We start from the raw sequence: 16,770 nt of genomic DNA, 5'->3' as shown, positions 1-16,770 counted from the left end.
TTTCGCCTTTCTCAGCTGCTAAGTAACTTTGTAATATAGTTCATGGGTTTCATGAATCAGGATTTGATTTGACTTTGTCTTGGATTATCATTAAATCTTCATGCAAAGTTCTCTACATCTGGCTTTTATACAGAGCACAGACCCTAGATATGTTACATGGACTTGCAAATGACTTTGGGAAGACCTCAATCTCCTAGAGACTCCAAGACTCAGGTGAAAGTGTGGTTGATGGTAACTCCCTGACTTCACTGTATGCCTGGAAAGCAAGTAGCTGTGGCTATGTGCAGTATATGGCTGTCACACATGCTCAGTTGTGGTACCAGTGAACTGTGAGATTGGTTGTTGATGCCACTGATCAATACCAATAATAGTTATTAGGTCAATAATGGTTAGCTATCAACCTGCTTGTTCTGACCAGGTGGGTATACTGTACAGTATGTGAGCTCCAGGTGTCCAGGTTTCCAAGCACTTGGACAAGTGCTTGGAAATTTTCACTCTGTGTGAACTTGGTCGACTTGGAAGCCTGAGTGAAGAACCTTCTTTTTATTCATTTACTGTAAGTTATTTCCCAGATTCACACTGCAACCAAAGCCACTAGGTTCTTTTGCAGCAGGTGAGGTGTTTGCATACTTTTGGAGTGGCCATTCTATGACAGGGGCACTTAACTCCAGACATGAGTGTCTAGAATCCAGCAGGTTTTTTTCAAAGTCTTTGAGGGTTTTGTAATTTTGTAGATCTGTTTAGCTCTCAATCTGACACAGTTTACCTCAGTTCATTTTAACATGGATTGCATGAAATTGCAATAATATTAATTCCTGGGGTGAATTAAATATTATTGTGCTGCATGAGTAAAATGCAATTAGAACTGAAGAACTGCAGGCTTGTTTGCATATCAATTCATCTTAAACTCAGTAATACTTCAATTAATAAAAAAGTCAACCTTGACAGTACAGTCAAAATGACTTTTGTTTCTTGTTGTGAGACTTTTTCAAGTGGTGCAATATTTTAAAAGCAGTAGGAGAGTTTGAAAGCTGAAAAGGTTCATCATATCCTTTTGCATATTCCACATTTTTATTATTCTGAGAAGGCTAGGAAATTGAAGAATGCCAGCTATATTTATTGCTGTCAGTAACCTTTCAGGTATGCAGCATTGAAAAGAGGGCATAAATGATTTGGACTTAACATTCCCAGCTTTGTAATGAATACCTTGTGAAATTGTGGGTGTTCAAATGCCTCCACATCGTTTCTCTCTGTTCCCCGCTGGGCCAGGAATGGCAAGCCCACTGGAGGGATTTTTATTTATGTAATACGATGCAACATCCCCCTCGTGCTTTAAGACATAATTGAAACGTGCTCTCTCTTATTTTCTGAATTTAATCTCATTACTTACAGTATCTGGAGGGCCTGCAAAGCTTAAATATGGCTACTGTATGTTTAAATACAATGAGGCCGACTCCATGGTAAAAGCTTTGCAGCTCCCAACCGGTGTGTCCTGTCCTGAGCGCCAGCACTGGTGGGGCTGCTGCAGTGTCATCAATACAGAGATGATGGAGCAGACAGGGTGCTCCTGGTGAGGCTTGTGGTTGGACAAGGGCATTCAGGGTGGGTGTTTGCCAATAGGAGTAGGACCTTCCTCGAAACTTTTAAACACCGCTGTTGAGCTCCAGATCGGAAGGGATGGCAGAACATCTCCATGGCAATGCGTAGAAGTCTTCTGTTGTCCCAGGCCAATGAACTATTGAATGACTTCTGCATATTTAAGCGGAATGTCAAGACAAATGTGTTGTAAGGTATCCAATTGAGAATCTGTTAATGAATGAGAGTAGGTCATTCGGCCCATCTAGCTTGTTTGTAGTTAATTAATCCGAGGATCTGATCCAGCCGTTACTTGAAAGAAGCCAGGAGATTGACTTGTTAATAACTGATGTGGATGCATTGTGCATCAGGAGTCAAAAATGTTTTTGGAAACATGTCATCTGTGTCTTACAAAAATTACAATCTTTTCTTTGCTGGGAAACTCCTCTCTTACTGGAACATAGTTTTCCAGAGAAAAGTCTGTCAAAAGGGCAGTACCATGTTCGATTGAGGTTTGATTCCTCTGTGTGGAGTGCACCTTCTGTTAACTGGGCTTTCTCCTGGTGCAGACGCACTGGCTGGGTTAACTGGTGCTGTGCATGTGTGTTCATCCTGCAATAGACTGGCGTCTGCCAGGGCTCTGTCCTGCCTTGTGCTGACCCTCAGCTGCAGTAGGGTTCTATCCAGGCTCTCTGACAGTGGGAAGGACATGCCAATAAGTCCCTCCCATTAGTCTCGTATTTTCAGGGGGTTGTCAACTTAAAGGAAAAGTGGATTACGGCCATTAATGTTAAAGGTTTCATATAAAGCTTTCAATATAACATTAAATACATTTACTTACTTGCCAGGATCCCCAAATCATTTAATATAATTCAGTTGTTTTCCAGGAGTCTGAGCAATTCTGAATGACTTATAAATGTAAACATGTGCCTGTCATTTTAGAGGCAAGCACGGCTCTTTCTTCCAGGATAGAATGTGTCATAGAATGTGACCTTCTGACCTCAAGCGCAGATGCAGCCCATTTAATTATACAGCTGTTTCGGGAAAAATAGACATATTCGCTTCAGAAAACAAGCAGCAGTATTAGAGTGCTGATCTGTGCATATCACTGGATGGCCTGCATTAAGGAGGCTTTTGCTTTCTTTTAATAAGTGTACTAGAGGGTGGAATAGTTGGTCACGTCAAGGATCAAGGTAACATCCTTTGATGCACTTTGTAATTTGAGGAAGTTTCCCATCTGAAATGATGGGGAAATCTGTACATTTAATAATTATTTAATATGGCTCTCCAAAACTGCATTTTAATGGGGGTTTGGAAACCCAAAGAAATAAAGCATTGAATATCAGATTAGTAGGTTTATATCAGCCTTTTAAGTGACTTTATCCTGAAAAATGATTTGCATTAGTGTCTGATATAATAAATCACTCAGGTTCTCTGCTTTTTGAAGATCTCTTGCAACTCTGAGTCGAATGACACGGAAAGGCCAATTTGTGGCACTCTTGAGGTCCCTAAAGGGACAAAAACACAAAGACACAGACACGTCCAGAAGACAGAGAGGGAGGTATCTCTGCTGATTTGCAGGGTTATTTGCATATTTAACAATTGGAAAAATAAGGATAGGCTTTCCTACCGCACTCCTGTTGTTCTTTTTTTTGTGGAGAATATCCGGCATCAGTAGTGCTGGTCATAGGTTTTATTAATTTTCACCATTGACGAAATAATCAGATTAAATAGAAGGGCTCTGCAGAGTGAAAAAGAATGGCCTTTTTAAGAGCAGTACAGCATTTATATAGAGCTTCACAGGTCTGGACATAAAACTTTATTGTTGCAGGAAAGGACAAATAAATAAATTCCTCCATTTCAGAGCACCAAGTGCGAAAAGATTCTTTCTACAGTGTTTCGAAGCCAGATGCTTGTGGTAACTAACTGGTGCCGATTGTTCTGATAGCAGCAGTAGGCAGACCATTCACAGGGGATTCCAGGGGAGACGAATTGGAATTGAAAGCAGCCCGAAAACCCGTTTCATTAAGCACAAGGGTAGGCATTAGCAGATACTATAGTCACCGGCATGAGTTAGCCAGGAATTCAATAAGTGATTCATAAAATCTTATAAATACCATTAAAGTCTTCTGAAAAGGGGATTGTTATAATTGCTTTATAGATGTTAAATCAATTGTGAAATCCCTAAAACCATTTTCTAGTTTGTTTTTTCAAATGTCTGTTTTTTGATGACTTACCTCAATGTGCTTTGATCATTTTTTTTACGAAGCTTGTTAAATGTGAAAGAATTCTATCAAATGACCAATTTAAAACTGGAAAAGTGGTTTCATTTTTTCCACTGCTGGACTGAAAAGGGTTGAAGTCTTTATGGGGAGGGTTTATTTTAACTAGCAGGGCTTCACAATGTTCTCTTTAAGGTAGCAAATGACGACTTACGAAAAAAGTCACTGCATCCACCTGCAGCTCAATTTAATTAAAACCAAAGTTAGATAAGGGCAATGTTGGATACCTTTACTTCACTGGTTATTTGCTGTAACTATAGATACAGCCTTGGCATATATATTTATAGTACAAAGTCACATGTACCAAAATGAGCTTTATGGCAAACAAGCTGAGCAGAAGATCTAGCCTTAACTCTGCAGTGAAACCCTCAGAGCTTGTTCATCTTAATATAAAGGAAACTCAAATTCTTCTTTTGGAAAATAACTGAATTTCAAGAATGATATAAATAAAAATGATTATATTTATGCTAAATTGTCAACTGTTAAAGCCAAAGAAAATAAAGCAATCTTTGATATATGATTTTCTCATTTTAATAGATTTTGTTAAATAATCTCCATCATGTTTTACTTGTGAATTTAATTTAATGTAACTGTGATGCTGCATTACTTTTCTTACGATGTATTTACACGTCAATAAAATGCATCAAAACTCAAACCATCTGCCAATCACAGGCTACAGATTCAGTCAGTATTTGTTGGCTGCTTTCCACTGATGCAAGAAGCCTCTAGCAAGCAAAAAGCTGCTATCATTTTCCTGGTGTTTATTTTAAACCTGGCACTTCAGTCAAAGTATTTTTTCCCAGGCCCAGAATTTGCTTACAAATGAAAATTTCATTTCATTGAAAGAGACACTGACGAATATTTTTCAAATAGAGGCTAGATTGAGCTATTGAGTAACATTCATAAGATGGAAAAGGTTCCAAATATTGGACAGGAGAGGCTGTCAATCAAAGCTTCGTTGCTTGCAATGGCAATTTCCGAAGGCGGAGGGAAGCTCATAGATAGACAGATAGATAGATACTTCATTCATTCAAGGGAAATTGCAGTGCAACAGCAGTCTAGCACAGTCAACACAGCACAGTGTGACAAAATGATACAATAATACATGACACCATCAAGGCACCATCACATGGTGTGTTTTCTCAGCATTAATTTGCTGTAATTGAAAATGTTATAGGGTTAGCCATAAAAGGCTACATTCACAAAGGGGTACATATTCCAGCCAAGGAGAGGTGGGTTCTCAAATCACAGGAACCGACAAGGCTAAGCAGTCCCGACAGGCTAACATACAGGGAAGATGGATTTTATAAGTCTGCCTCACTCATGTCCAGCTTACATTTTCACCTTCTTGTCCTTCAAACCGTTTTTTTTTTATTTCTAATAATTATAAGCCATGAACACTGCATTTGCTTAATGAAGAGTCAAAGATCCCTGATTTTCTATACAGTACATGGACATGTGGTAGGTGCATATGTCATTTTTAACATATTGAAGGACCTTTTAACTTCAATGCAGTGCTTTACAAACTGTACAATTGTTTGTGTCCACAGAGCTATAAGCCTGTTTTTATTTCAGATTCACGGTCCTGTCTCCACACCCTCCTTCCGGGCTCCCAGCCCCATCTTCGATGGCACTCAGCAGGACTTCTCAAGTGCCTACCCGGGGGCAACAGAATCTGGGCTCTCCCCAGAAGCCCTATGGGACAATGGCCAACCACCCTGTCCAAGCCCACAGCATCCATGTTCAAGGTTCGTATCTCATTGTTTGTCTGCTGTCAGAGGGCATTGCTTAAAGAATGTGGCTTCACAGTTCTGTCTTACATGTTTGCTAGGTTTGAGTTGCCAACACTTTAAGCACCTCATAAATCTTTCAAAACAAAATTTCAGAGCTTTGTGTGACTGGAATTCAATTACAAGCTTCTGTACATTAACCAGGCTGGTTAAACATTATTTGAGATAACATTACTGCAGACTGACAATGATTATAATTCAGAACAAATTTTCAGAACAATGCCAATTCTTTGGCAAGGTTCCCTCTTTTTTTGTAATTATTACAGCCTTTATTAAGTTTGTAGCAGCTGTCTGAACAGATTTATAATCGGCAGCACCAAATGGGGGGGCATAATGAAAAGATAAGAGGTGATTCTAAATTTTGACAAATCATTATACAAGTTGTGAAAAGTCTGTTTGCTCTTTAATTTATTTAATCTATAAATTGATTAATTCATTTTTAACAAAGTTGAAAACTATAGGTGGGCGGATTCTATTGAGGGGCCTGAGTGCTTTGACATCCAAATGGAGATCATGGAGATCATGCACCCCCTTGTATGCTGCTATTTGTGGAATTCACACTCAGATTTTCCTTCTTTTTGGGAAACAAATTGAAGTACTAAAAATTGTAGAAAAGGCTTTGCTACATCAGAGCCTTCTTATTTAGGCCCCTTAAGTGGAAACTGAATATGAGAATTTCATCATTAAGTGGCATCTGTGTTCTCTTACCCAGCAATTTCCATGTATGTAGTTGAGTGCCACATGTAGATTTCTGGGTTTTATCAGCACTGTGCTTTACCTGCCTTCGTTTGCACACAGGCTAGGATGAGCAAATGTTGTATTTCTTCCCTGAATAGAGTAGCCACTCTCAATGAATTGAGCTTATTTACTGTATTAACATGAGAACTGTTGTAATGTGAGGCAATGCTAGAGTAAATAGATGGAGCTGTCAAGAAACAGGTTTTGGGTGAATACACCAGGCCTTGTGAGATGCAAATAACCAAGTTTTGAAGCTTAAAGTACAGAATAGTAGCTGTTCATCCTGTCCAAGGTGGACCAATCTCCCATTCACCGGTTCAGTTCTGCAGCTCTGCTTGCCTCCAGGATGTAATGGGAGCTGGTCCAGGCTCCCTTGAAGTGTAGTTCTGGACTCTATGCAGACAGTATAATCCGGACGTAGGTGGAAAAGGACGACGGGGAGGAGACGTCGAGGATCAGGAGGGGTTGACAGATGGGGGCGATGGTGAACTGGTGCTCGGGGGGCGTAGCCAAGGCGTACAAGTCCAAGAAGTCCAGGGGGAAAAACCAGGGCGAAGTCTAGAAGTCCAAAACGGGGTGATCTAACTGAGACTGGACAACACAGAATTAAAAACCGGAATGGGATCCAGTACAGGGACAAGGAATAAAAAACAGGATGACGAGGCCAGGCGCTCTGAGCCCCGGACTCAGCTGGGTCAGGACACTGATAGGAGACCTATGCCCTCAAGCCGCAGACGTCGAGCGACTTGATGGTAGGCGGGCCTCCGGGCGTTCGTCTTCCAATGCAGAGCTAGAGTAACAAGAGCGCCAGGCTTAAATAAGGAGGGGCAGGATAAGGGGCAGGTGCATGTAATTAGCTAAATCTGAAAGAGCCAGAGCACCCTTAAGTGGAGGGATTACGATCATGACACAGAAATGATATAAAGTAAAACTTTCCTCTGTGAGTTATTCACTCTCAGATGTGGTATGTGGGCTAGACTGTTCTTAATAAGTAATTAAAGGCTATTAATGTTGACCTCTGGGATAAGGTCACACACAATGGTTTCAATATTTCCGTAGAGGGGAAGTGGTGAAAGTTATCAATGAGGCTCTCATATGCAGGCAGTGGAAATACATTTTCACGAATGCCAAATGTCATTCCATAAATGGCGATTGTTTTAATATTCTCTGATGAAAAGAAAACAAAACATTTACACAGGCACTTACCAGATCCATTATAACGATTTCATTTCACATTATATTTAATTTGCTCATTTTAGGGATTTTGTTTACCCTTACACAACATATCAGTTGATGTTTCCTAGAATTTACCAGCTTGAAACAACTGGACTATTTCCCTTTTCCTGAAATGAAAAGCCTGTTGTATGGTTTTCTAAGAGGTTTGCAGATGCATTTGCGACATTTCAGCAGCTAAGACCAGGCTGCATAGCTATCCTACGCATCTTAAGGACAGCAGGCAGAGGCCTTGCCAACCTGTCCAAGGAGCTGGCGGGCCCTGCCCTTTCCAGACATGCTGGGAAGAGTATTTTAACAACGTTTTCAGTTCAACAGAATAGAACAAAATAAAAATTATTTCCTTTTATGAGGTTTTCTTAGTTACTACAGCAACATGTACCTTTAGAAGATGGTGAGATGAGCTGGTCCAATTAAATGCAAATGCGAAGCTGTTCAGCTCAGTGCCTGCTTTTCCTAGTATATCCTGCCAACTGGTACTGTAGCTCTCCAGGAGAATGCCTGTCACATCAGTCGTAAGCTTTTCTGACATCAAAGGTGTGGATGCCGGATCGGTGCAGTTTCTAACCCTGTTTATTCTGTGATTCTCAAGTCTGTAGTTCAACATTCTGAGGAATATTGTCTGCTGAACCTGTGGAAAAAAATTAATGTCTTCACTTAAATCTGCATTGGTGCAAAATGGATGCAAGTACTTTTCCTTATATTTAGTTTTCCTTTGTGGAAACTAAATTATGGTGTTTTTTTAATGGCAATTTTAATGCTCAAAATGTTCTACAAATACTCAACAATAATACTTTTAATACTTAGTTTTCTGAATAATATCATTATGTTCCATGGTTAGTTTGATCCCTGCAAATAAAATCAAATAAATTGATTTTAAATAATACAAGAAAATGAATTTTCAACCCTTATACTGTATAGCCAGCATGTGTTTTTATTAACTGCAGGAAAACTGCACTGTGTAATTTCTGGTACTACTTACATCTTATTGCATAATGCTTATAAAATGTGGACACTTGTGGTCAAACATGCAGGTAACTGAAATATAACTACTATTTATATTTTTTTCTCAAAACAAAAAGATCCGACACTGTGTTTGTCGTCAGAGTCTCCTTCTGGCCCTTCATTCACATGGGCTCAGTGCTGGATCAGTGCATGTTGTCTATTGAGCTGTTAATGATCTCAAGGACCATGTTTGCCTGAGGTCAGAGGTCAGAGGTCACACAGCTGGTAGTGTGTTTGCCAGTGGACAAACAGCCACCACCTGCCCGTGCTGAGGGTGTTCCCTGCCGTCAGTCTGTTTTGAGAATGCCTACCATTGTGTTCCTAACAAATAAAAGTAGTATAACTTTCTAATTAGTAATATAGCAGCATTCATTTCTCTTAACATGCCTTGCAAAACTATGTATTGGTCTGCAATATTGCTTTTTAATATGTAATACTATGCTAAATCTGGGTATTTTACAAAAATAAAATAAAAAATGTATTCTGCTTTTGTAAGAAAAATATCGCAGCAAAATTAAATGAACACAGGGGGCAAACTATTTTTTCACACAATTATTCTTTAGCTGTTCTGTATGGGGGCTGTGAAAGAGGAATGGTGCAGGAACACAGCCTGCTTTCACCATGACTGACAGACAGCATCAATGGCAGAGGTCTCTTTCTGGACAAGCAGCATTTACCAGTCACAGTACTAATGAACTAATTCTCACAGTGGTAAATCTTCCTCTTAGACTCACACAGGAAGTGTATTGTGCCTAGTGTATTTTACTGAAGGTTTCGCAACAAATCTGAGCAGTGCACAGCCCTGACCCGACTGAAACCACATTAGGCACCAGTACTAATATGAGTTGTGTTTTGTTTGATTTTCTATTTCTCTGCCAGGCTTTTATGGGCAAATACAGACTCTGTATCCTCCACCATACAGTGAGTCACCAAGGACTTCCTGTCACATGACCAGCGTGCCAGCGTTTGAAGAGTGTGTAATTCCCACATCTTCTGCTCAGGCTGGGTTTGATATTTTACACAAGGCGATTTCAAGTTTTGCAGGTAACAGAAGCTCACATTTTCATGTACCTCATTTTGGACTGTGTTATAAAATGTAAAAAGGCCAAGAGTTTGCCCACAATGACGGACTTTCATCCTACAATAAATGTAAATAAAGTAAGTTGACTATGCCAGAAATATGGTAGCGTTCTTTAATTAGAAGGTATAATCATTTATTGCACATGCATTGGATAACTCTCATTTGACCATCATTTTCTATATAAACACAACTGCATGCTTTATGCACTTCCAGCCTGCACTCTAGTATAATTAATATGTGTGCTTTCTGAGAAGTGTGATTTCTTACTGCAGGAGATAATTAAATGAATTAAATAGTTCTTGCTTGCAGAGCTGTTAGTCAAGGACATAGATCAGTTGTTCTTGTATTAACTGATCAAACTTTATATAATTTCCTGCAATTGTAGTGTGTCCACGTTATTTATCCATCTAACAGTTATTACAGTGGACAGAAAGGGTTTTATAGATTTCCAAAGGTCAATATTTTCTGTGTATTTTGATAATACTATTATTACCATTGCCATATTATTCAAAGAAGCATACTAGCAGAGATCAGAGCCAGTGGTATAAGCAAAGTTGTGCTTCAAGGATCTTAAATGACATAAATGATGAGGTGTATAGGAAAGGTTTGCTTAAAATGATTTCTTTTTTAATTACAAATCACCATATTCCTTAAACTTGGTATGACTCTGTCAGTCATTTCTTTACAGATGCCAACTGGGATATTGTTGAGAAAAATCTTTTTATTTAATTTTGTCTGATTGTATTCTTACATTAAGAATAGAATGTAATGCATGTGTTCTATTATGAATTCACAGAAAATGTTTCCATCATGAAAAAAGAATGGTTCTTCTATGGTTTGTTTTACAGTGTATGATTTCCCATCGGCATCACAGGGATGTTTCGGAGAATCCATGAGGAACATTACTGAGGACTCAGGCTTTCTCCAGATAAATGCAGTGGATCGCTGTCCCAGCCAGCTCTCCTCAGTCTACACAGAAGGGTAGGAAAGGAAGATAAAGACACTCTCCACATTGAAACCATCCCCTTTCAGAGACAGAAGACAGAGTGTCCACAACAAAACAGAACCAAGGAGATTGCATTTTATAGAACGTCTGTATTGTTCATTTTCCGTTCAACACAAGCATTACAGACTGTCAAGACATATGATTTGCGAGCATATTTCAGTGATAAGTAGGTACAGTATGATTCAGTTTAATGCACTTTTGTTGTTTCTTATGCTTTCTGTGCCATTACTAAAAAGGGAATATACTGTAGTATCAATCTCATCTCCCCACTATAATAGTGAAGTCTCCTGTTGTGAAGGAGGAATATAGCACCACCTGCTGGTAGACTCAATACACTGATGACGAGGGGCCGAATTCTTTAGGAAAATGGTAATGTGCAGTATAGTTTCTTTCAAAACAAGGTCATTTGTGGATCATTCATTGTAAACGAGGATACGTGAACACGGTTTAACAATTATACAGTTAAGTGCCTTAATTTGAGAAAGGGTAAATTATTGTTAGAAACACATGGCTGTATTACTTTCTAAATATTTGTTTACATTCATGTTATTTTCAATCCAGGGTTAGTTGTATATTTTCGTTATTTCTTTTACAGTGTGTGCTTTCAGTCATCTCATCAAGTACTGTTATTGTGAAATTATACCTTCTGCTCACATGATTTTGTCGTAGGAATACAAGCACTTAAGTTGCCAAACAAAGCAAGAGTTAAATGATTCATTCTGCAGAACACAACAAAGGGTGTTACAGGTTATTTAATGATAAGAAAAGTACAGATCAGAAATATGGATTGTAAACCTCCTGAGAATATATTTTTGATAGCCTCTTAGATAAAGCAGTAGCTAAACCTCTTGACTGCTTGTTCATCTCTTAGGGTACTGAAAAAGATTTTGGAATTATCTATGTGGTTTGAATATTCTTTTTGTGTATCTAGTACATAAAATATAATATTTTTTGGCTATTGCTATATTCAAACATCTCATTCCTTTAAGAATACAAAAGCTTTCACTTCACTGTGGCAGTGGATCTACAGTATGGCACGTGTTCCACTGTTTGGTATCCTGAAGACTTGGTCTGAGTTGGGTATCATATTCTGAAACTGTGTTTCTGTCCTGGTGTAGCACTGCGCTGCTCTCCGGAATGTACCGTTATGTCTTTGGGGCGCTGGCCATGTCAGTTTCAAAATGAGATTTACAAACTGAATGATCTGAGTAAATCACATCCAAAACTGTTTATTTTCCTGTAAAGTAAAAATTAACAAGGACAACACTTGAGAGAAGAAGGTTAAATCTTTCAGCTCCTCTTTTTGTCACATGGAGTACTGTTTGACCTAATGATGGAAAAATATGATTTAATTTTTTAAAAAGTTAAGAACTGCTTGGAAAAGAGGAACAGTACATACTGGATGTTATATCTTACTAGATATACTGTAGTCCCTGCACGTTACATAGAAACATACAGTACACAGGATGACTTCCCTGGGTGATTATTGCACTAGGAGCTCAAAGAGCAGGAAGCTGGATCCCAGCTGACCGCAGCTCACTCACCCCACATGGCCAGCTCCCTCTCCGAAGAGCCCTTCATTCTCTTGGACTTACAGTATATGTATTTGTGTTTGTGTGTTGGAAGGGAAGTCCTTGGTGCTTTGAGTTGTATTCTGGTTTCTTTGCATTTCTTCCTGTGTTCAAAGCTTCTGAGGAGAGAGTGTTTCCCAGCTGTTTGAAGTTGTGAACCCAATCCTCATCATAACAGCACAGCAGAAGGAGTCTTTTCTCAAGTCTTTTCTAGCAAGCTTTGAAGACTAGGAGAAAAGAGAAGACACACACATGTAAAAGCTCACTGACACACACACTTTCATCCTAAATGTGAGACCAGCTATCCAATTCTGAAAATGTGCTTTCTTTCCCAAACGTGTGGTATGTTTTTTCAGTACAATTCAGTAAACTGGCACTCTATGCTATATTTATGAAAATGACCATGCATTTTAATGTTTTATAAGCACTTTTAAAAGATGAACCTGTTTTTACCTACCTTATTGAATGAATACTGTATATGGCAGATGTGTTTTCATGTTTTATACATTTAAATAGTGGTTCATTTTGTACTTCACTAACTTTCAAAATTAGACATGATATATTTAAATAAATTTGTACATATTGTGATTTTTACAGCTTTTTTGGTTTAAAAATAATCAGTAATGTGCCATTTTACATTTTTTGTTAAGAATGTTTTTTTATATATATACACAGATTGTAATGCACATGTAATTAAGACTAAACTGGAAACTGCAAAATATTTGTAAATCTCTGAATATTTTTAATATTTGAAAAAATATCTTCTTCCTTTTTTAAGATAATACCACTAAATGTTTTGTGACTTTTATATTGCAATATAGAGTTTTTGGTACTTTTTGCTTTTTCTTACTTTGTTGAATTCAAAATGGTGACTAATACTGGAGATTGATGTATTATATTACAACACCTGGATTCAGAAGTTTGTATCGATTTATAATAATGGGACTACCAGTAAATACATTTGTGAGACCAAATATTTGTGCTTGAATAACTAAAATGATCAAATAAAAATTATTTTATTTATTTAAATCAGAACCTTACAATGAAAATATGAATCAAACTGGAAACACAAACTGGCCAAATTAGTTTGAACAGTTATTTATCATTTTTTTTCTCTTAGTTCTGAGGAGTTCTAAGTCAGAACACTGAATAAGATACCTCCTTCCTGGACCACGGTCCCCCCTCGCCTCTCCCATCTCCTCCCGGGACCACGGTCCCCCCTCGCCTCTCCCATCTCCCATCATGTGCACGCTGCCTCCATACCATGTATGGTAGTGGTAAGCTTATTTACAGTTGCCTGGGAAGTGGTAGATGAGATAGGCAGGTTAAAAACCATAAGATCAATATTTACGAACGACTGTAGGAAAAATTAATGATTTTTCATAAAGGCATGTAGGGTTTATCAGAAAAGGTCATGCAAAATTTGAAAAAAAATCTCATAGTAGTGACACAGCTTTTATACCAGTGCGCCAAGTTCACCTGACCCTTGTTAGCCTGATGGTCACTGTCTCTTGGGACGACACAGATGGTTGAATTGTTCATGGAGCATTTTATTAAAAAAAAAAGAATCTAAAATTTTTATTAAGCTAAATACGCATTCTCTGTTTCAAATATAGTCAATCAGTGCATTTGTTTTTAGAATACAATAAACAGAAATGTTTCACAACAGTGACACATCATCAGTTGTCCTCATAATTTGAATGTAACTGTCATGAAGCTTTAATCAGGACCCTATGCAGATGGTAGAATCTGGAAGGGAGTGAAACAGACACGGGGAGGAGACGACTAGGAACTGGGCTGGTAGACGAACAGGGGGGCCTGTCGATGGTGCACTGGTGCTCAGGGGGCAGCGTGATTCAGGCGAACAAGTCCAAAGGGAGTCCAAAAGGAAATCCAGGGTGAAAGCAAGAGTCCAGAACCGGGCAATTCATCCAAGACACACAAGACAAAAGTTAAAAAACGGAGAGAGATCCGGTACAGGGAACGGGGGTAAAAAAGGTTAACGGAGCCAGGCGCTCCAAGCCCAGGACCCAGATGGTCAAGACACCGTTGTGAAGCCGATGCCATCGGGTCTCTCAGGGATCTGCTGGTAGGCGGGGTTCAAGGTGTCCATCTTCCAAAGCTGAGCCCAGAATGGTAGGAGCGTCTGGCTTATAAAGGGAGGGGCTGGAATAGGAGTCAGGTGCACGAATTAAACTGGAGCCAGAGCCCCCTTAAGAGGAGGGACTTACGATTGTGACCGTACCTATTCAGTCAGTATACTCGTATGCAGTTCATACATGCAGTTACGTATTGTATGAGTGCACCTTTAAACACTACTGCAGTACTGGTGTCTCAAGCTAATCAAACAAGTCACTTGTACTGAGCACTGCAGTCAAGTCAAATTACATTCAAGCTGCAGTCCAGGATCACTTTGCGCTGTTCACACAGGCGGTGGGATCATCAGAGTGGTGAATGATATCTTCAGTCATGGCAGGAAGTGTTTCCAGATTGTAAGGGAAACTACCGAATGTACTTCTGGTTAATCTGTGATATTCTTTGTCATTTTTTTAGAATTACTTGTTAAATAATTGGTGATGTCAAATTTAAGATCAGCAATAATGCAGTGGTGCTGATGAAAAATAGGAAATAACTGGTGAAATGAATTCAAGACACTTTCAGAAGCGAATTTGTTGTAATGCCACTGGATGTATTGTGTTGCATTCTAATCAAGCAGCATGGGCTCATTGAAGAACGAAAGTGACCAGGGGTAATTCCACTGATGTAGAACCTGTGAGAACAATGAAGCAGCTGGCCAGGCCCTGCTGGACTGAGGGAGGATGTGATTAATGTGGACTTGCTGAGTAACAGCCAATTATTAGACAAGCAAGAGGAGCAGAAGAGAAGGGGGAGGGCAGCACACCTGATAGATTAAACATTAATTATTAACCATATGGTTGACGATACTGAAGACAGATGCTGTGCTTAACATGGGCCTGGAACATTCCTAATCTATTTTTTTCTCTTCTTTCCAAATGGAAAGACGCCAACAGGGCAGCTCTGAAATTAAATCTTCCGCTGAGTGTGGGTGTTGGTAGTGTTGCGGATGATATTTTTTGCTTTTCAAAAAAGAATTCTGTTACACCAGCAATCACTTGTTACTGTATTTAATTAACCTTGTCGAACCCACACTATAAAAACATCAGGCTTTTCTTCGCTAGTCTGTGTACAGGCTGGTAGTCTGTACAGATTGAAAGATGAACAATCTTTAAACGTTCCTTGCTTTTCTTTCTGGGTTTTCATTTAGTCTGTTTTTACTTAAATGAAAATATAATGTAAGGACATCATTTTAAGACTACACAAGAAAAAGACAAATCAGAATTTTAGTGAAATTAAGAAATTAAGAAGCACGGTAAAAATCATTGATCTAAGAAAAAAACTAATTTCCCTAAAAAAAAAACTAATTTCCCTAACTGAAAGGACAATTATGGCAGATGTCAAGAATTGATCAGAACAGAAAATCTTTTGACAAAGATAAAACTCTTTTTATCTTTGATTCCCATTTACCTGGCTCTCCCACCTGGTACTTTATTCATGGGCGCCTTTTTTAATTTATTGACCCCTAAAGAGGCTCAGCAGAGTGAGCACAACGCTGAGCCAATCAAGTTCTATTCATTAATCCTGCAGCAGAACAGAGGTATGTCTAGCCCACTGGTTTTAGGAGTTCACAATACAATGAGTCTTATGTCTGAACTGCACTCTTCCCAAACACAATGTTTTACATTCTTAAATACAGTAGCTTGTGTACTTCTTATAGGTATTTTAACATTGTATTCATGCATAATTTACAGTGCCTTGCAAAACTGTCCAGATCCTTCCTATGGTTTCCTATGTGAAATTACAAAATTATGCATACAAGCTTTTTTTTAAAAAACATAACATTTTAATCAAAAATCTGACTGTTCAAATTGAAGACTTCAAAAACTAAAGAGAAAAAAAATGACATATGTTGATTACATAAGTATTCAGACCTATGTGTTTATTATTTGGTGGAAACACCTTTGACAGGAATTACAGCTGCTAATCTTTTTGGGTAAATCTCTTTCAACTTGGTGCAATTGGTGCCCATTTTCTCGATAGATTTGCTCAAGCTCACTGAAGTCCCTTGGCAATCTCTTATGAACGGCAGTTTTGTAGTTTTTCCACAGATTCTTAATAGGATTCATAATAGGTCCACCCTGACAAGCGTCTTCCCTGGTTGTGAGCAGCAGACCTTTAGCATGTCATGTTTGACAGGAGAGATGGTGTTGACTGAGTGATGCACTATGCTGGGTTTGAGTTACACTTTCCATTTAGACAACATACAGTAGCTCAAATCTTGTCTGACAACAAAACATTGTCAAAGAAATACATTAAAATACAAAGAAATATTAAGTGGCTTTGAAATGTTTCACCTGATCTTTAACATTTTATAACTTAATCCCAGTGCTATGAATACACCTTTTACTGC

At 38.7% G+C, this 16,770-nt stretch overlaps 1 protein-coding gene across 1 annotated transcript in view; it reads left to right on the top strand.

Annotated features, from left to right (window-relative positions):
* glis3 (GLIS family zinc finger 3) overlaps window positions 1-13,953 on the top strand; it is an 82,565-nt gene extending 68,612 nt beyond the window's left edge. Inside the window, exons 9-11 of the mRNA XM_015340298.2 lie at window positions 5,433-5,605; window positions 9,503-9,667; window positions 10,553-13,953. Of these exons, the coding sequence (XP_015195784.1) occupies window positions 5,433-5,605; window positions 9,503-9,667; window positions 10,553-10,689 (475 nt within the window). The 3' untranslated portion in view covers window positions 10,690-13,953. The remainder of the gene's footprint in view (window positions 1-5,432; window positions 5,606-9,502; window positions 9,668-10,552) is intronic.
* The last annotated feature ends 2,817 nt before the right edge of the window (window positions 13,954-16,770 follow it).

Source organism: Lepisosteus oculatus, chromosome 3 (genome assembly GCF_040954835.1).
Source record: "Lepisosteus oculatus isolate fLepOcu1 chromosome 3, fLepOcu1.hap2, whole genome shotgun sequence".
Taxonomy (NCBI): Eukaryota; Metazoa; Chordata; class Actinopteri; order Semionotiformes; family Lepisosteidae; genus Lepisosteus; species Lepisosteus oculatus.
This window is presented reverse-complemented; position numbering and strand designations above follow the sequence as displayed.